General features: G+C 39.3%; 1 protein-coding gene across 3 annotated transcripts in view; it reads left to right on the top strand.

Annotated features, from left to right (window-relative positions):
* The window catches only part of LOC111592813, a 35,442-nt gene extending 17,947 nt beyond the window's left edge, over positions 1-17,495 (top strand). For all 3 annotated transcript variants that reach the window (XM_023305224.2, XM_023305225.2, XM_023305226.2), the window contains exons 3-8: positions 11,617-11,840; positions 16,142-16,286; positions 16,358-16,480; positions 16,552-16,710; positions 16,774-17,260; positions 17,330-17,495. In XM_023305224.2, the coding sequence (XP_023160992.1) occupies positions 11,617-11,840; positions 16,142-16,286; positions 16,358-16,480; positions 16,552-16,710; positions 16,774-17,012 (890 nt within the window). In that variant the 3' untranslated portion in view covers positions 17,013-17,260; positions 17,330-17,495. The remainder of the gene's footprint in view (positions 1-11,616; positions 11,841-16,141; positions 16,287-16,357; positions 16,481-16,551; positions 16,711-16,773; positions 17,261-17,329) is intronic.
* Positions 17,496-19,864: the final 2,369 nt, after the last annotated feature.

The raw sequence follows: 19,864 nt of genomic DNA, 5'->3' as shown, positions 1-19,864 counted from the left end.
GACTGTGAAAGACTTAGCCTTAGCCTCAGCCTCAGCCTCAATAGGTGTGGATATATAAGTTAAATTTGCATATTTTTCATTGGCTTTTATTCAATACAAACTTAAAACTAAACTGAGAAATCTAAGCTAACTCCATGAAAAATAGTTGGCGTCGATGTCATTGGCACTGGCAGTAACAAAGCTCCAGAGTCGCCTGAGCTAGATATTGCTTCTTTATAGCTCCAGCACAGCCTGATTCTGATCTTATTCCTGCTCTTTGCTATTTTATCAGCTACTCTCTCCATCTTAGCAAATCTTGACTTACTTGATCTTACACCTTGCTACAATATCAATAACTTTTACAAGCTTTGCCTGTGCTATGCCAGACATGACTTTCTCGATCTCGATCAGTGCAAATGCCAATATACCTTTCTGTCTTTATTGACGAGTATAGTAAATGCTAAAAGGGTATTCAAGCGTCGTCAATTGTTTTGCGCTGCTCATTCAATTAGCATTAACAACTTTAGCAGCTCTCTTCAAATTAGAATTAGTTTATCTAACATATAGGTTTACAGTTATGCAGCTGTCCAGAACATGGCACAGCTTTAGTTGCTTAACTCAGATAAAAAAACAGACTACAAAAGCACACGAAATGTGCAGAACATTTCCTTTATGCTTTTCACTTAGGCGCGTGAATCCCTTTTGTAATCAAATGCACAGAAAATTCTATTCAACAAAAAAAAATATATATACATATATATATATATATATATATATATATATATATATATATATATATATATAAAATAAAAATAAAAATAAAAATAAAGAAAAAGCAAGTCCCAAGCCTCTTTCGTGTTGGCGCTGATGGGCTTTGTGTTCGGCGGCTGTGTTGTGGGTGTATCCTGACAATCTTCGTGTGTAGCTGAATGGCTGTGTGTGTGTGTTCCACTTAGGCCTAGCGAGCAAGTGTGGCAGTTGCTGACTAGCCCATGCCCTGTAAGTCGTTAGAATTAGAACGATTTGCAGGCAACTTTTAGCGCTTCGCCTCTACTTTTGGGTAAATATGAAATTTTAATATATTGAAATATATTATATGTGTGGCAATAGATCTTGAGCGGTCGACAGTTTACAGGGTATGCAAATAATGGAAATTCGCGTGCCCAAGAAAACAAAGCAGCAAAATTATCATCGTGCCGCGCCTTGCCTGCGCCCGGCTCCTCGCAGAAACTATTAGAACAAGCGCCTAGACAACAGCGGCGAAATAAGTAAACAACAATAATGAAAACAACAAAGAAAACAATAGCGTAATAAACTAGCAGTAAAGAAAAACTTGAAAAACTTGCTCAACGAAAAACTAAAAGCGAACATTTTTGCTTTGTTTTCCCCTGAGTTAAGTATTTTATTTTTGCCCAGCCGCACGCAAAAGCAAACTCTATTTTTTCGAAATGAATAAGGAAAATGATGTGCAAAATATTTAAAAAAAAATGAAAATAATGAAAAGATTGCCGAAAAGCCGGCACAAGTTTAATTAACAATTTGCTAAAGTAAAGTTCAGAAAGCAAGTAGATAATCCCTGATAAGCCTCTCGGGACACTTCTACAAAACAAAAAAAAACATAAAAAAAGAATTTTGTAAGCAAAGCAAAGTTCGCTGAGTCTGAGATTAAGCGCACTAATTGAATATCAAACTCGAGAGTCTTATGAAAAAAATAAATTAAAGTAATATTTTGGAATAGAATTTTAATTTAAATAATTCGATTTGGCAGCGAGTAGCGTATATAGAGAGTATTTACAGGAATTAGTATAGCATATGAATGGAGCGTGTGTCGGGAGTGCACGACTAGAGGATACCCTGAATCCATTCAGCTGCTGCTATTGCAAATTCAACTTCAATTTCATGCAATTTATGGATAAGACAAGGGATATATCAGTAGTTAGTGATGATAAGACAAAAAACTACATTCCAAACTGAGTTCTGATTTATAGTCCTATAGATATAAGCGTTTAGATGACGACATCAACTCTATAGCTCTTCTAAGTTACACAATTAATGGATTTATAAAGACGAACTGCAAGACAGATTTCTGCAGCCCAGACTTATGCAGATGGACTTGGCTATGAGCCTATTCTCACCTTCTACTGCCTGTTACACAGCATTCATTCATTCACAGCATATTATGGCCTCCTTAATCGTTTAGCGTACAGGGTATAACCTTTTAATAACTAATTAATATAAATGTATTTATAATTAATCATTTTCTGTCGGAAGTTAAAGAGAATTTATAAAGACCAAAGCAGCACTGCGGAATATATATAAAATAAATATTGATATACAGACAAGAATTGGGAATACAGTGAAGACGCCAAATTGAAGTCTAATGTATGCATATAAATGCAATGTATATGTATATATATATATATATATATATATATATTTGTTCGATTAGTTGTCTAATTGAAATTCGAAATGGATTAAAATCAAATATGCGAACTGCTTAAACTTTTCGCCAAGCTCAATTACTGTCGTCCGCTGCTCATTTGAACAGTTATTCAAATTCTGTACTTAATTTCAATGGCCTCGTCGACAGCTCGAAAAAAGTTTACTGTGTGTGGATAAAGTTAGGACAGCTTCCAGTGTCAATCAGAGCCAAAACACCGACGACCAGTTGGCAGTTGGTAGTGCAAGTATGCAAAAGTGTCGGAATGCCAAGCAGTCGGGCAACTAGGCAGGCGACAAAGAGAGAGAAAACACAGCAAGGGGCTCGCTAATTGCCCAAGTGACATTGGCAATGGCACTTCCGGACATAAAAGTGCTTGGCAGCCCAGAGCAGAGCAAACGACGGAACGGAAACAGCAAAGACAAAATACTATAGGCCAATCCAAAAATACATGAGTAAACAAATTTAGCTTATCAGAGAGGAAGAGAGGACAGTAGAGGGAGAGGGAGAAACCTGCTTATGAATAGCTCTCATTACGCGCTATTTGCGCATTGAAATCATTTTCATATCCTGCCTTTGACACTCACTTGATAAGGGGTAAAGCGTCAGCTGGTAATTCCGCCAGCTGATGTCAGCTGGCAGTTGGCACTGGAAACTTTTGCGCACTTTTTCGAAAACTTGGGAACATTTTGACAGGCGACAATTTGCTTGATTATTTGCAATGGCATATCGAAGTGGCAGACGACCATTAGGAGAAGTCCTTGCCAGGAGGAGGCAAGCCAAAGTCGTTCTATGCAGTTCTATTCATTAGTTTGGCACTTCGTCTTTGTTGCACGCTCGAGTGGCCTTTGTTTGAGGTTGCCACATCTATGCAGTTACCAATTACTCGTTGCCCCTCCTCATCCTCCTACACCAGCGCGCTCCTCGAACTGACAAAAGTTTAATGATGCATTTAAGCTGCACGTGGCTGCTCGATGAAGTTGAACAAATATTTATTTGCAGAACTTTAGAAGCAAAAATTATCTAGATAAGTTGACGGCTCGCTTAGATTTTTTACACTGCGAGGGAGATTATCCCCTGAGCTTGAGTGCTTAAATTGAGGCACTTGCCCCAGAGGCTCAATTAAATTGAAAATGGTGTGTACACTGAGAGGTGGGCGTGTCGCCATCGTCATCGTTGGCAAGTGGAGCCTACCTCATATAAACGCCCGCGCCTTGGGCTATTCACAGGCGCAAGCATTTACTTCAATTAGATATATACACACACACACACACAAGCGCAGCCACAGCAGCAGCAGCAGCAGCAGCAGCAGCAGCAGCAGGAGTCGCAACCACTAAACCACTCTCCAAGATGCGCTAATGGAGCGTGTGAGCTGGCCAGCAGCTGCTGTGGCAGCACTTGGTTGGTTTAGTCAACTGTGTGTGATTTGGCATTCGCTTCAGCCTGACCAGAACGAGATGAGGAGAGGCAGATAGGGCGGTCAGCTGGGGTGGTTAGGTGTTGCTGGCTGATGACATCTTCACATAGAGCAGCGCAAACGCCTTGGGAGGTCAGCTAAATTCAATATTGGCTCACAGGAAATTCATTGTTTAACCTTTGTTACTTAAATTGCTCGAATTCCAGCCATTAGTTTGACAAACGAGCCAGCGAAATTATTTTGATGTAGCTACTATATGGCCACATAGCTACATCCTCGCCAAAAACCAAGCGGATTCCGAGCTTAAACTTTCGACACGGTCCGTAGTGCAGAAGCTCTTCATTCCTCACACTCCACTCCCTTGCCTTGCCTTGCTCCTCGACTCCTGCCAACCTGCCTGCTCACGCACTTAGCCGTTAGCTGTTAGTTGTTAGCCGGTAGCCTTTAGCTGGCCTTAAACTCTGCTGCTGCTGCTGCTGCTGCTGTGGTTCCTTTTTCGGTCTATTGTTGTTGCTCCTGCTGTGTGTGGTCCCGTCCTCAACCGAACCGAGCTGAGCTCAACTGAACTGTACTGGACAGGACGGGTTTTTGGCTTTGCCGTTGGCTTTGCCATGAATTTTATGCCATTGCTGCAGATTTATTTGCGGTTTTGCATAATCACTGAAAATTAGTTTAAAATATTTACATTGCATTTGCATTTCAATGTCGGCGGTCAAGCAGATTTTCATTGCTGCAGCAGCCGAGACGAAAGGCGAGACTTGGCCATTTTCGAGACTAAATGCTTATTGTGCTAGGCCTTAAAGCCATGGGCCAACTGTTTACATAATGCGCCTGAAATTATCCAGCTAAAACGTAGAGCTTGACATTTAAATTGAAGAACTGACTTTCCGACTATGAAGATTTGAGGATCCCAGAACTGATTAGGAAATATCGTGATAAAACTATTTCAGTTCCAGATTGCAATTCTATTTTACCTATTTCGTAGAGCGTCTGTGGCGAGCACTTAATGTACGTTAGTTGAAAAGGCGTACAGTCCATTTGACAGAGCCGACGTAATCCTGGAATAGCTTTTAGTGCTGCAGCTGAAGGTTTCGCTCGGCTTAGACAAATGCCAGCCAGATGGTTAGAAGCTGCTGAACAGAAGCTTTTTCAGGCAATGCAACTGCAGAGCTGCTCAGTTGTTCAGCTGTCCAGCTGTCCAGCTGTCCAGCTGTCTATGTCCATGTCAGCACAAGGACATCTCGTTGGCAAGTGAAGACGTAAAAATACAAGCCAAAGGAAGACGCTAAGCTAAGCTCAATATTAAACGTAAGAACGTTGATGCAAGGTAAACATAATTTTCCACTAGTCGAACTACCCTGGCCCATATATATATATATATATAATATATATATGTGTATGTGTGTGTGTGTTGGATGTAAAGAAGTATAGGATGACTGCATCGAACTCAGTTGTCAGAGAGTTGTTGGCTAGGAAATCAACGCCCAATGTCAATGTGTGTGCGTGTGCGTGTGTGTGTGTGTGTGTGTGTGTGTGCGTGCGTGTGCGTGTGCGTGTGTGTGCAAGCAGCAGCCGGCAAAATTCCCATTCAACCAGCCACGAAATTGGGTTGGGCTGCAGCTTTTGTCATTTGAGTTTGAGCAAACGCATTAAATGCCAGCAAATACTTCCGGCTGTGCAGCGTTATCCTTGGCCGGATACATTAAGCCACCGAATAGCCCATCAGTGTGTGGCAGTATGTGTGTGTGTGTTGACAATTCTCGCGGTTTTTTGCTGCGTTCGAGCACCCTTTGGCTCGTTATTAGTCCTGCGGTCCTCTGCATTATGATGCGGTTGTCGCTTTTTTGAGCTGCCTGACTGACGTTCAGATGACACAATTAGAGCCTGGCCCTGACTCAGCTTCAGCCTGGCCGCAAGTGCTGTGCAGATATCGAAAGTCGTTTTTATGAGCACCTTTTGTGTAGCTGCTTGCTTAACACATTTGCTCATCAGCTTCAGCTGTAATATACCCTAGCTTAAAGCTAACTATAGGGTATATACTCTGTGTTCACCCTCCCTCTCATTGCTTCTTTCTTGTCTTTATCAGTTATAGCTAATCTCAGAGTTCGTTCGCCTTGCAGATAACACTTCTCTCTTCTCTCAATTTAAGGTACTTCTCCATTCTCTTCTTTCTTCTCCTGTTTTTTTTACAATTTTTAATGATGTTTTCAAACTTTTCTGTATGCATTTTACTTTACCTCACAACTGTTACTCTCTGTTCATTAAATTATTGCGCACTTCTTGCTCTGCTTCTTCCTTCACATACGCTGAGCTACTCTTCAGATAACAATTTCAATCAATTCAAACTAAACTTTGTTATTTTCTTATACAACTGACTTCTACTCTCTTCTCTATTCACTCAACGGTTAAACTTCTCTATTAGCTGCTTTCTTGGCCTATAAAGTACATGCATATTCGGCTCTTCTTGCTGTTTATTTGCTTCTCCTGCCACCTCTCTGGTCACTTAATAAACTAAGCTCTCTGCGATAATATCGATTGATGTCTTTCTCAACTTTCGCTAACAATTTTAATTACGAATTTCAATTGAAGCATTGCGAAAATTCTGTGTCTCTGTGTGAGAGGCACTTTCGATTAATAACAACAGCATAAAGCCTTGTAACGGACCAAATCCTTGAAATTAATTATGCTAATTTAATCCTTTTTGGCAGTTGCTTTCATGCTAACAAATGACATTCCGACTAGCAAATCTGGCCGTTAACCGAACCCAAACCGAACCGAACCAAACTCGGCTGAGCTGAGCTGAGCTGAGCTGAACTGAAAATCCTTCTGCGTGAGCCATGCCTCGAGCTCATTTTCTGCGAACTGAGCACTTAATACACCAAAAACAACAACAACAACAACAAATAAGAAATGGAAATCTTGCTTTGTGGCTGTCTGTGTGTGTGTGTGTGTGTGGGTTGAGGGGAAATTGGCCAACTAAGACCCTGAGCCATAATTTGGCCTTGGATTTGTAGCCCATTTGGGGAGCTCAGCTGAGGCCGTTACCAAATGACCAACAACCGCAACAGCAGCAACGGCAGCAGCCAGGGCGAACAGGATTTGTGCCTTCAGGAGTAGCCAAGCCATCCAATCCGCAATCGTAAAACCACGAGCCTCTCGGCGCCAGCTCTTTGGAGCGCTCTGAGCTGTTCGCTCTGACATTCCACATTATCCGGCTAATGGAACTAGTTAAGTACTTTTCGTGAGAAGAGAACCATTTCAATGCTCCCTTCAGATCAGGAGCTGGGCTGCCAAAGTATACATGGAACTAGTTCAGCTAGTTTGCCTGTCTGCCTTGATGTAGCTGACTGAATCGATATTTGATTAATGTTCCAGTTAATGGAACTAGCTCAATTGTTCTCAAATGTCCATAGAGTTTCATAATTTGTTATCAGATGAAATGTTCTAATTTAAGAGATTTTACTGTAACGGTAGTTTATGGACAAAGTAGTTAAACATCTTCAGTTTCATTACAGGATATCATTAGTCTAAACATTAATTAAAATTGGAACTAGTTTAGTTCTTTTTTTTTTAAAACTCAATTTTACTTTACAAATAGATTTTTTATCAAGTTTAGAGTGAGGTTTTTATAAGTTCAATTGAAAGACTCATTGAAGTGATTCACTGTAGCTATTTTCGAATCGTGAGCGATAGCGTACCTAAGGGTCATCAATGTTAACACTGCTCAACAAAATTTTACCTTTCGAAACATCACTTAAACCGAGAAAACAAATTTTGAGTTAGGAGCTGAAAGTTATTGACTTATCGCACTTTAAGATTTTAAATTTGATTTGAAATATAAAAAAAATATTTTAAAATCATATTTTACTACAGTAACAAAATGTACGTTATAGAGTGTAATCTTTACTGTAAATTTTAATTGGCTATAAATCATTATTTCTATCTAGTTAGCTATGAACTACTGAGCTCGTTCATGAACTAAATAACAGACTACTGAGAACTAAGAAACGAATGATCTAGTTCAGCAAATTGAACTAAGTAGTTCAACTCTAATATATTGCATAAAACTCAGAGCATTTGAATGCTAAAAATCTTGTATGTATAATGAATAGTTCCCATTAGCGAGCCATGACTGTAACTTTTATAATTCAGACAAATTATAGACTATCAAAGGGCTTTCGGAACATTTCACCTGTAATGCTTTTTGCTTTGATTTTCCACTAATGTAGTGGCAGATATATATGTGTAGGTATATACAAACTGATTTGGTATATGTCAGGCATGGCTAAAAGGCCTTGCGCCCAGGCACAAAGTGCATAAACAGAGTTTGCTGGGCAGCTGGGACGAGGAGTTCAGCTGGCAGACAGTAGGAGCCGCGCTGTAGCTGCAAATGAAATTGTTTTCTGCCAGAATTTATAGAAAATGTATCTGACGCGCTGCTTATCCTTAGCTCTTAGCCAGCTTCAGCTGTCACACGAGCGAGCTGCTGCTGCTGCTGCTGCTGCCGTTCACTTCCCAACGGATTGCTGTCGTGTTTGTGCCACATGTGAAATCCCCAATGTCAGCGGAGCACAGCTGCGCAATATGAGTAATCCCGATATTATGTAGATATGCTGTACCAGAAGCAGAGGCAGGAGCAGCAGTTGGCGCCGAAGCTGGGACAGAACTCGAGTGCTCAGTGCACTGTGCCTCAGTGAAGCCTGCCTAGAAATGATTGAAGGATTTCGCTACTCAACTTGCAAACACAAGAGCCTGTATATATATATATGTGTGTGTGTGGGTGTGTGTGGGTAAAGCACTTTGCTTTCATTCGTAATTGATATATTACAATTGTCCTTTACTCGACTGAAGCTAACTCTCCAGACAGTGCAGATCCTGTGTCAAATTGTGCAGAAATTCTATTTCTCACAGGCTCCCAGTTGCTGCTTCAGCTTCAGCTGCAACCCTCATTTGCACTCCATTTGGCTAGACATATAGCAAATCTATGTTTCACTTAATTTAATAGATCATGCATGCATGTACTATTAAATTATTCACATTTCTGCAGAAAGAAAAAGAAACATAAGAAGAAAGTTACGGGCGCATCAGCAAGTGGACCAAAAACTGAAACAGTAATCAATCTTAGGGTTAGGACAGCGGCTGGCAAGAGGAAATATATATATATATGTGTGTATGTGTGTGCATGTGTAGGTATATAAAAAGCCAACGAACCGCAACGAAAAGTTTCATTTGGTTTGGGGGCGCAAATCGTGAATTATTTGGCAAATGCCTTGCGGCAAATTTGTGCATCCGCCCACTTGAGCCCGCCCCCCAATCACCTGCTGCCAATGCCGCCGCTGCTCACCTGGCGAAGATCAAAGCAAAATGTGTAACAAAATTGCCAATTACATATAAAACACGCAAAAACTGTCTGTGCCCGGGCACCTGGACGGTGGCAGTGGCTTCCACCGCTGCGAGAGAGCAAGAGCGAGAGCGAGAGTGTTGGTCTTAAACAAAAGGGGCCGCTATTGCCGGCAATTCAATTCAATTGTGAATTCAATTTTGAAGTTGGCAACGCGACAACCAGCAATGGCAACGCTTACATTTCTGCCTGAAAATGAAGCATTTACAAAACGTGTGGCAACGCCGACCCAGCCAGCTGCGCTCTCGCCCTCTCTCTCGCTCTCTAACTCTCTCTTTCGCACTAACAGCCTCATGCGCGGCCGGTTTTTGTTTGCATGTGCGATTGTGTGCGTGTGTGCACGTGTGTGTGTGGCAATGGCGTAAAACGAATTTGCACTAAATTCTTTGACACCCACCCCGAAATTCGCCTCTCGTGTGGCTCACCCATTGCTATGGCCTGCTGCGTCGACATCTTTTCAGCTGCTGCTTCGCCTTTCGCCGCGGCGCCTTATTGAAGCGAAATTGAATTAGTGCGACGGCGAAAGCGGAAGCGGTTGCTAAGCAGGAAATTGCCTGAAATCAGGCGCACGTAAGCCCCGTCACGCCCCGCCAACCACACACACACCCGCACACCACTGTATGTGTGAGGGTGTGTGAATGTGTTTCATTAAAATCTGAAATGTAGCCAGTTGTTCGGTCTCTGCACGCTTTTATGCGACAATTGTGTGCCGCTTCTGACTTCATTTGCATGCACCGCCAATGTCCAATGTCCAAAGTCCAAAGTCCAAAAAGTCCACGGCCGTCGCTCGTGATAATGGCATTCATTTCAGCTTAATGGATTTCGCACTTAAGCGCTATAGTTTTGATTATTAACACTAATTGAAAGTCATTTAAATAATGCAATTTATATTCCCGTTGCCAGCCATAGCGATGCTCAGGATTTCAGCAAAAGCAACTTTTGAGTCGGAAAGAAAAGTTTATTTCCTGGCAAGCAAAACGTAAAAGAGAGAAAGAGAGAGAACGAGAAAGTGAGTTAGAGCGAAAGAGAGGGGCATATTGTTTGATTCTTCTTTGCGTCATTTCTGTTTGATTTAAAAAAATCATAATATCCTTTCAGAGTGAGGAATTGAAATTGAGAGAGAGAGAAAAGGAAAGAGAGAAATGTACTTTATTCCATTCTTCTCTGACTTTTCACATATTATTTAGTCAACTGAGCTCGGCTTGGAGCAGAGAGCTAGATTATAAATATTTCATAATGAAATCAGTTAATTTATTTCTATATTTTTTCGCATAATTATTAGCAAATTTTAATTTTAAATTTTATTAAATTTAATTAAATTTAATTAAAGTTTTATTAAATTTAATTAAAGTACAATTTTTGTTTTCCTTAATTTTTATAGCAGAATTTCATTGAGAGCACATAATTACGCAAATAATAATTTGCAATTATATAGCTATAATATGTATATAATAAATTAGCCAGACCCAATTTGTTTAGTCTTTGATCAGCTTATTTAATTTCATCATTTTCAATATAAATTTACGAGTCTTTGATTTAGGGAAAGTAACCAGCTTTTTGAAATAAATATTTATTTATATATACATTTTTTTCAATAATATTTTAGAAAAAAAAACCAATTTTAGAGATGATAAAAAATAATGTAAAAAAAAATAATTTTTAAACTCATGAAGTAATTTAATTTTATATTTATGCAATAATGTTCTAAAGAATTTTATTTGCAAACATTAAAAATAAAATTTTAGTAGATAAAATATTTTTATTATTTATTATTAAAATTGTATATAATTTTTGAATAAATTAACGAAATAAAAGATTTTTTAGCAGTTCTTGATTTTAGAAGAGTTGAAGAGAAATCTTAATAAAATATCTAGATAATATATGTTTTATATTAAACATATTATCATTGGCGCCTTTTTGGTCTTAGCCTTATATATTAAATGAACTTGGCACATACTCATGCGGTGTGTGGCATGTAGCATGTGGCCCACTCATGGACGATTTGCAACCAATACCTGGCAGCCGGCAAATGAATGGAAACGTGTGCCAGAAATACGTGAAACGAAGCGTAAATGAATTTTTCACTCCCCCATTAAAATTTAAGTGCACATTTTCCGGCGCAACGCACGAGAGGCTGCCGACGGGCGGTGTGCTGTGGGCGATGGGCCACCGTTGTGGAAATCGCAACCATTAAGTTTAAGGAAGTTTAGAAGTTGGAACAGGACGTGGCATCCGCTGCTGGTTCCTCTCAAAACTGTGCAAAAAGAACTCGCCACAAAATTGTTAAATTGTTAAATTATTAAGCAAAAGTTAAAAACTTTGCTCTATTATCCCGCATTTTCCCTAATCCCGTGATCTCATTCTCTGTCTTCTTTGTAGATTATATGCAATCGCTGTGCAAGAACCACTTTCTGCAGCAGCTTTATCGCAAAATTGATGGCGCCGTCCTCTGGTCCCAGAATGAGCGCAATTTGGACTGTGTCATCACGTTCCAAACCCACTCGATTCTGCAGCGCTTCATGCTGCGCTTCGACATGCTCCAGCTGGACTGCAATGATCACCTGCTTGTCTACGACGGGGCACACGCTGTATCGACGCCAAAGGTGAGCAAATATTCAAAAAGTAAATTTCATATTTCAGCTCTTCGATTTTGCTGTTTGTTAATTTGATTAGCCCACGCTAAGGCCAATTATTATGGCTGCGAGTGCAGCAGTCAAAGCAAAGGCAAAGGCAAAGCCGTTGCAATTTGTGTCGCAGCCTCATGATCCACATGCACAATCGGAGCACGCTGATGCCTCTGACATTTTAAGTTCAATCCCTGCGGGGTTTCCGCAGTGCCACACACTCACACACACAAATGAAGGCATAATTTTAGACTCTGCAAAATTTGCAACGATGACAACGGGTAAGAATGTCGGTCGATCGCTCTGTCGCTAGGCGAGTGGGTGGTTGGTTGGTTGGTTCAGTTGAGACTGTCTGGTTGGGTGGCTTATGCACCACTGCGGTTGCAATGCGGCGCCAAATGGCAGCTGCCAACTGCCGGCTGATAGCGCTCTGATTTTATCAGCAACAATTTTCATTTTTCATACGCCCCGTTGGCCTGGCGCTGCACATATATTATATTTTTCGTCTTGTGCGTGGGCGTGGCACGTGTGTGGCATGTGTGCTTGTATGTGAAATGTAAGCCAAGGCAAGCAGCCGCACACAAGCATAAGCTAAATTCTTAAATCGCAGAGAAGCCACAACAAAAATTTCCCAGGAATGCGTCTTTTAGAGACTAGAGCAGACCAGACTCTGCCTGCACTGTATTCATTTGGCAATATGATAATATATAAGTTAATGTATGCATACTTATGCATTGCCACTTAAGCCAAGTAGCGCATATTATGACTGCAGCATTCTTTGATATAATATAAAATTATATTTTTATATATATTCGTTAGTCAACCTGAATTGCTTCAACATAATTGCTGTGTCGGCCGGAATGCTCCATAAAAAGTTAACGAGTCGAAAGTTTATGACAAAATCGATGGCACTTTAAGCTTCTAATTACGAGAAGTCAACTCCAAGGCGGACAGTTAAGACAAAGTGCCAATCAATGTAACTGCCGCTACCTTCGTCCAGGTGGTTTCGTGGCTGCAAAATTCGTGCCACCAGCTCCTGCTCCAATTTTAATGGCAAAGGCCACGGATATATATATTTATATATATCTTTATATAGAAAAATTAAAAATACCTTAACAGAAAAGTGAAGAGCAAGTCTTAAATATACAAGTTGAAATTGTGTAATCTTTTAGGACATTTTATGAACCAAACTCATTAAACTTGGATAGAGTCTTTTACACAAATATAGAGCTCATATTCCCTTCAGAACACGAATAAACTTGCATATGAAGATGGAAAAATTTACTTAAGCTGCTAATAAAGGCATACAAATAAAAGTAAAAAGAGAGAAATTAAGCCTGTTGATGATCGTCCAATTACTTCTTTACAGGATCCATGAGTATAAGCCACGCTTATATAGAAGAGCTAAAGAGTTTATATATTTATAACGCAAGTTACCTCAGCTATACTAAATAAATTGAATAAAGTGAATATTTTCCTATGTATAATACTGAAAACCTTCCAGGTATAGATCTAGAGATACAAGGATTATGTTGCCTACAGTTAAGGTAACTTTGACAACTATCAAAAATTTTATAGTGTCATATATTCATATTATCCAGAAATGATGTAATTATTGATTACTTAAATCAGTTATTGATTAAGACCAGAGACCATATACAAAAAAGTGTAAAAATAATGCAATAATTAAATTTGTTGTCAAATATTAAATAACTTTAAGCATTTTTATGAAATGTCTTTCAGGCTGAAAGCCGATTATTTTTTAACTTGCATTAAGAATTTCTTGACATTTTGCTTTGTTGCTTGTTTTTTCGCCAAGTCATATCTTAAGAGCCTTTGCTTAAATATTTGCCAAGTGGCTTGTTTTGCAACAGACTTACGAAGGTCTTGCACCCAGTAGCCAGTCAATTTCCTGTACCACGCCCACTTTGCATGTGACCTAAGAAGCTTTGCACAGCTTTGCTTTTAGCCCATCTCGCACCAAGCCAGCCAGCCAGCCCTTTTTGTATCATTGCACAATGTTGCGTATGAGTGATGCGGACAGATTTATGAATTTCCCAGCGACTTAATTCGAGTCGAGTCGAGTCTCATTTGCATGCAACTAGCCGCAGCAGAGACAGCCGAAACCTGAAAGCCGAAAAACCAATAACATTTGAGTCGAGTCGAGCCAAGTGTCTTGGCATGTAAATACTCTTGGCCCAAAAGAAATTGTCACTGCTTTCAAAATACAAAATTAAAATTTGGCCACACTGTCTGCAGGCGTGCAAGCCTCTCTCTATGTGTGTGTGTGTGAGTTGCCTTCAAAGCAGCGGGCATAGCGGGGCGCACAAAATGTAGCGGAAAGTTTGCGTTTTTGGGGCTGCAACAAAATTAAAATATGCCACAAAATGCCGCACGTCGAAGATGCCGAGCAACTGCAACAGAAGCTGCAGTCTCACAGTCACACAACCTCGGATCTGTAAACCAGGACGCTGTGCCAAGACAGGCAACCGCAGCAAAGACCTCAACGATGACGCACACACACACACACACAACCATAGAGAGAGACTGTGTGTGGGTGTCTATGGCATGTGGGTGGGACGTGGACTTTGATGAACCCCGCTGCAACTTTTAGGTTGCATGTGCAGCGCAAGCAACATTACAAATTTACACAAAGCGAACGAGGCACGGCGTGGCACGTGGCATAGAAGTCCTCTCCATCGTCATCAGCATCATCATCCTCCTTGACGCTGTGCACTTTGTGGCATCAACGGTGTTGATGATACGAACGAGCTGCAACTTTATGCTAACAAGCAACAGTGGCAAACTTTTAGCTTTTTCAAGCAAAATTTATGAGCAAATGGACCCCAAGCTGTGCCAATTTTAAATAATCCAGGATATTTCTTTTGCCTAATCAGAAAGCAGAAAAACTTTCAAATTATTCAATTATAATTGTTTTTTGAGTAGGGTCTGGCTGTTTATAATGAACAAGATTAGAAATTTTTTGTAAGTTTCAAGCTGCCTGCTCTGACAGTCGTGACAATTGCTTATACTTACGTACGTATAATCGTTTTTATAAGCGACTCTTTAGTTAGCAAGTTATATGAGAGTAAGCGAGATAGTTAGAATGTTTTTGCCAAATGACAGAAGTAAGAGGAATTGCACAAAGAGTGAAAGCTGTAGACAGAAGCGCCAAGCCATACTGTAAAAGCGATGTTATTAAAGCGAGTACTATACTATAAATAGAACAGCGAATTAGTTGCTGCTGATTTACTTCATGGTGAGCGGTGGAAACTGTTAAAAAGAGAGTGTGTTTGTATGTGTGTCCTCGTGCCTGCTCGTGTGTGTGGATCTAAATTGAGAGAGCCTGACTTCCACATTGAAGTTGAAGGCCCAGCAAGTTAGAGCACGAGACCGTTAGTATATGCTGGTATGTGCTCGTGCCTGCTCGTGAGTGGATCGGAAGCGAGAGTAGAGAGAGTGTAGATTATTGAAGTTGTGCGTCAGTGTATTAGTGTGCATTAATTTATCATGCATGTAAGCTGCTAGAAAACACGCGAACAATATAAATGCAGCTGTACGTTGAAGTAGTAGTAGTAGAAACAGCAAGGCGAAATGGTAAAGTCATGAGGCGTTCCATAGTTAGCGAAAGAGAGACAGACATATAGCATATTCCACATAGCTGCACATACTATGTTTATATAATTTGAGTGAATTTAAAAGTATATTTATAATAGTTAAGCCAAGAATCGAAGCTTGTTTTAAAAACATGCGAAGATACTTCAAGCCAACATAGTTTACAAAGTCCTGCGGGCATCCAGGAATTGAAAACTGCATTGCAAGCATATGTACGTATGCCTGTGTACGTATGTATGTGACCTAAATGTGCGTAACTAACCGCAAGCTTAGGGAACAGGCAACACAATGGACAAGGGAAAGGTGGACTAAGCCCTGGCAACTGATGCCACCTCAAGGTGCTTAGTTGGGCGAGGCTTTCTCCATGGCAATGATGAGACTTCACGCGTCAGCGTTGCCCCTTTGTGGACGTCGCTAACAAGCCTTCAGCATTGCCCCACTTGCATAGTTCAGCTAAAGCTCTGGCCAATTGGGCGATGCCAATTTAATAGTTTGTCCAGTTAGAGGGCTAAGCTTTGAAAATGATGATAGGAGAGTTTAATATTTTTTAAAAATGTTTTTTAGAGTTGAATCGAAACTGCTCGTAGCGCTGTATCCAACTATTGATTAATATTTCATCTGTCTAACAGCCAAATAGAAATTATTCATGTGAATTTCATTTGCAGATTGACATCTCCTGTCGGAACACAAAGAACACAGTGAATGCGATATTGACGCGCACGAACTTCGTAACGCTGAAGTACGTGACCGATGGCTGGGGCACAGATGCGAACGGTTTCAAGTTGGTGATTACATCGGTGAAGGATCCCAGTAAGTGGACGAGCGAATCCCTTTGGCTGCTGATTAGTTATTAACAATTTGTGACTTTTGCCAATTTGCAGAGCATACGTGCAAGGACTTCACGTGCGCCACACGCGAATTCTGCATAAATCCCGATCTGTTGTGCGATGGCGTCAACCATTGCGGCGACAACTCCGACGAGTCCGTGCAGAACCTATGCCAGAGTGAGTGACCGGCGACCAGCCAGACGAGTTGTTAATAAAACTGAGTCTCGTTTAACAATTACCTTTTGCAGATGAGACGACGAGCACGGTCTTTGGCGTGGACATGACTTGGTTCGTGCTGATTGTGGTCGGAGTGCTGCTGGTGCTCAGCGCACTCATTGTGGCCATTGCGATCTGCGTCTGCCGGCGCCAGGACGAGAATGCCGCCAACCAGAACACCGCACTGCAACGTAAGTGAAGGCTCCACTTGGTGTAGCACACTTAATAATCTATATTTCTTATCCCGACTGCAGTGCATCACAATGCCGAGACGAATGGGTCTTCTAAGCATTTGCATTACCATGGCGTAGGCATGGGCATGGGCATTGGCGTTGGCGGCACCCTGACGAGGGAGCACACACAGCTGCCACCGGCGTCGGGAAACTGGCATCACCCTGCGGGACCATACGGGTACCACCGCATTCCACACAACTACTTGAAGATGGCCACCAAAGTCCGTCCCATTTGGTGCTTGGCAAATTCCGTCAATTAGGTCAAGATCTTTCACAAAACTCAACCGGACTCAGCCAGACGAACATCGCCGTTGCTGGCAATCATCCGAATGCCAATGCCGCTGTCGGCGCCGCTCAAAAGGACGAGTGGTTCGTTTAAGACAATCCGAATTGACGAACTGTGAAAGTGAAAGACGCAAAAGCAAAACCAACAAAAATAATTGACTTGAGCACAATAATCTGCACTTAATTAAGTGATTTCATGGATATTTGCAGAGCATTAAATGAAGTGCGTAATGGAACACCCCAAATTCCTGTCGAATTTAAATAGCATATTTAAATTTTCTTTTTTCTACAGGACTGTTTGACTATACTTAACAACAACAACAAGAACAACAACAATGTGGACATCACCGCGCAGGGTGTATATTTAAGAGATCTACTCGTACCCAGACAGAATCTCGAATGCGTTGGGCAAATTGTGCCTTCAAAGAGCACGAATTTGTCGGATAACCAATGCAATTGTATATAGCTTATATATAAATATAAATATATATATATATACATATATATATATATATATAAAATTAATTTAAATTAATTTACAATTTAACACAAATAGCTAAAAATCCCGATACCGAAAATAAACCAAACCAAGCAAGTGGCATCAACTAGAGATAACAAATATTTTAGAACATATGCTAGAGATATACCGCGTAGTCGGAGCAGAAAGTAAGCCTTCAGCTTCACTAAAGAGTCCTTGGCAAATTCCTTACTGACAGCCATGTAACACATTTGTTGGCATTTGCTTTAAAAGTATTCAATTTATTTGAATTATGTTTTCATGATAATTCCAACCGAACCGTGAGCGAGCATCAGTAATGAATAAAACAATCGATGGCATTTAAAGCAGAATTTTAAAATCAGCTTCCCTGTAACTGTTGAAGGTATTAAAGCTCAATGAGAAGAGGATTAGCTGGTCTAACATTCAACTAACTTACGATATATATAGAAAACATACATATATATAAATATATATAATGAAGCCGATATTGATTTTAATAAAGACGAATTCTAAATATAAATAATATGGACACAAAAACAACAACAACAACAACATGAACAAGGGATGTAAATAAGTAGTAGACAATATTAATACAAAAACTAAATAACTTCAGAAACTCAATTTTCATAGTTCATTGTCATTGTCTATAGCTGAGAGCATATACTCGTGCAGACGGGAGATTGTGAGGAGTGCGAGGATATGCTCGTCATCAACATTAAAAAGATTTCACGATCCATTCGATAAGAAGGAACCACAACCAAATGCTAAATGACAAATTTTTGAGACATTAAAGGACAATACAAAACACAATTTTGCTCTTTTTGATGAAACATTTAACTACATTTTGAAGTCACATACTGGAAGCAAGAGTCCGCATACATTTTTCTACAATCAACAAAACAAAACGAAAAACAAATTACATTTTGCTACAAATCGAACAAATACGATTATATTAACTAAGCGTAAAAAGAATTAAACCAACTCAAGAAGGAAATAAAAGCAAAACTTACTAAATCAAATGCTTCAAGTTACGATTGTAGTACTTCCCGCCGTTAATATTTTTTAAAGTACATATTAAAGTTGAATAATAATAATAATACTAATAATAAACAATAATATCTAAACAATTACAAAGAGCCAGCTGCTTACGATTCGTCTTTCAAATTACTTCCATAGGACAGTTGAATGTTTATTTCCCTTACGAACTGAGAGAGCAATAAAACACGCAAAGAAAACAATTTTAATTAATTAATTTTTTTTAATTATGAAAACACAATAAACGTACCTACATACACATAAAAGTAACAGTTATAATAACCAAATTGTCTAGGCGTTTGTAAAAATATAAAAGCTAGCTGCAAAGTAATGAATAATACACACGTATGTTCCAGAAACCTAGAAGAACCTATAACCGTAATATCTAATATAATATATGTCTGTATTATAAATATGAATTTGTCTTCTCTTGAGATTATATAAGGATTCGATTCTTGATTCTCATATTTCATATTATGCTTTGCTTTGAATCGTTTGAAAGATTATAAAACTCTTTTCGAAGAAGAAATTCTATTCCATTCCGACAACTTTTCGAATGCTTTATATTCCTTTTCTAGTTTTCTTTTTGAGAAATAATATAGGTATACTAAAAAAACAACTTCATACAAATATTTATCGTAAATTATAGGCAGATGATATTATGATAACATGAATTTTTAACCAAAATTATTAATGAAAATTGTATTAGGCGTCAAATTTTAGAAAAGAAACCAAAAAAATAACTTAAAGAGAAACAAATACTTAAAGTAACAACAAATTAATCTAAATTATTAAACAAACCAACATTAATCGTAAAATTGTTTTATATGCAGAAACTAATTTATGCAATACAGGAATATAAATTACTAAAAAACGAAAGAAAACGAAACAATTAAGAAAATTATGCCGGAATGAGATATCTGTAACGATTGTGTCGTATATGAATGTAGCTAAAATATACAAAAAAATACAATTTAATCCAATTAGCGAAAATTGTGCGAAACCTAATAATATCTTTCCCCGAGAGATCGTAACTGCTTAACACAAATGAGAATTATGATTGCAGAAGTGGAATAATCACGAAAGATGATCGCAACAGAGTACCATATAACGATTCCCAAGAAAAACGAAAACAAAAATAATATATAATAAAATAAATAAATAAATGAAAATGTTTGTGAACTTTTCCCATTTTTTTTAACAATTTGTAAATGTTCAAAATGTGTTAAATATATTTTCTAAACTCTCTTTCTCCCAAATTGAGTCTCTATCTCTGTCCAGTTCTCTTTCTCT

Source organism: Drosophila hydei, unplaced genomic scaffold, assembly GCF_003285905.1.
Source record: "Drosophila hydei strain 15085-1641.00,03,60 unplaced genomic scaffold, DhydRS2 tig00000001-arrow-pilon, whole genome shotgun sequence".
Lineage (NCBI taxonomy): Eukaryota > Metazoa > Arthropoda > Insecta > Diptera > Drosophilidae > Drosophila > Drosophila hydei.
Note: the sequence above shows the minus strand (reverse complement) of the source record. Positions and strands in the feature narration are given on the sequence as shown.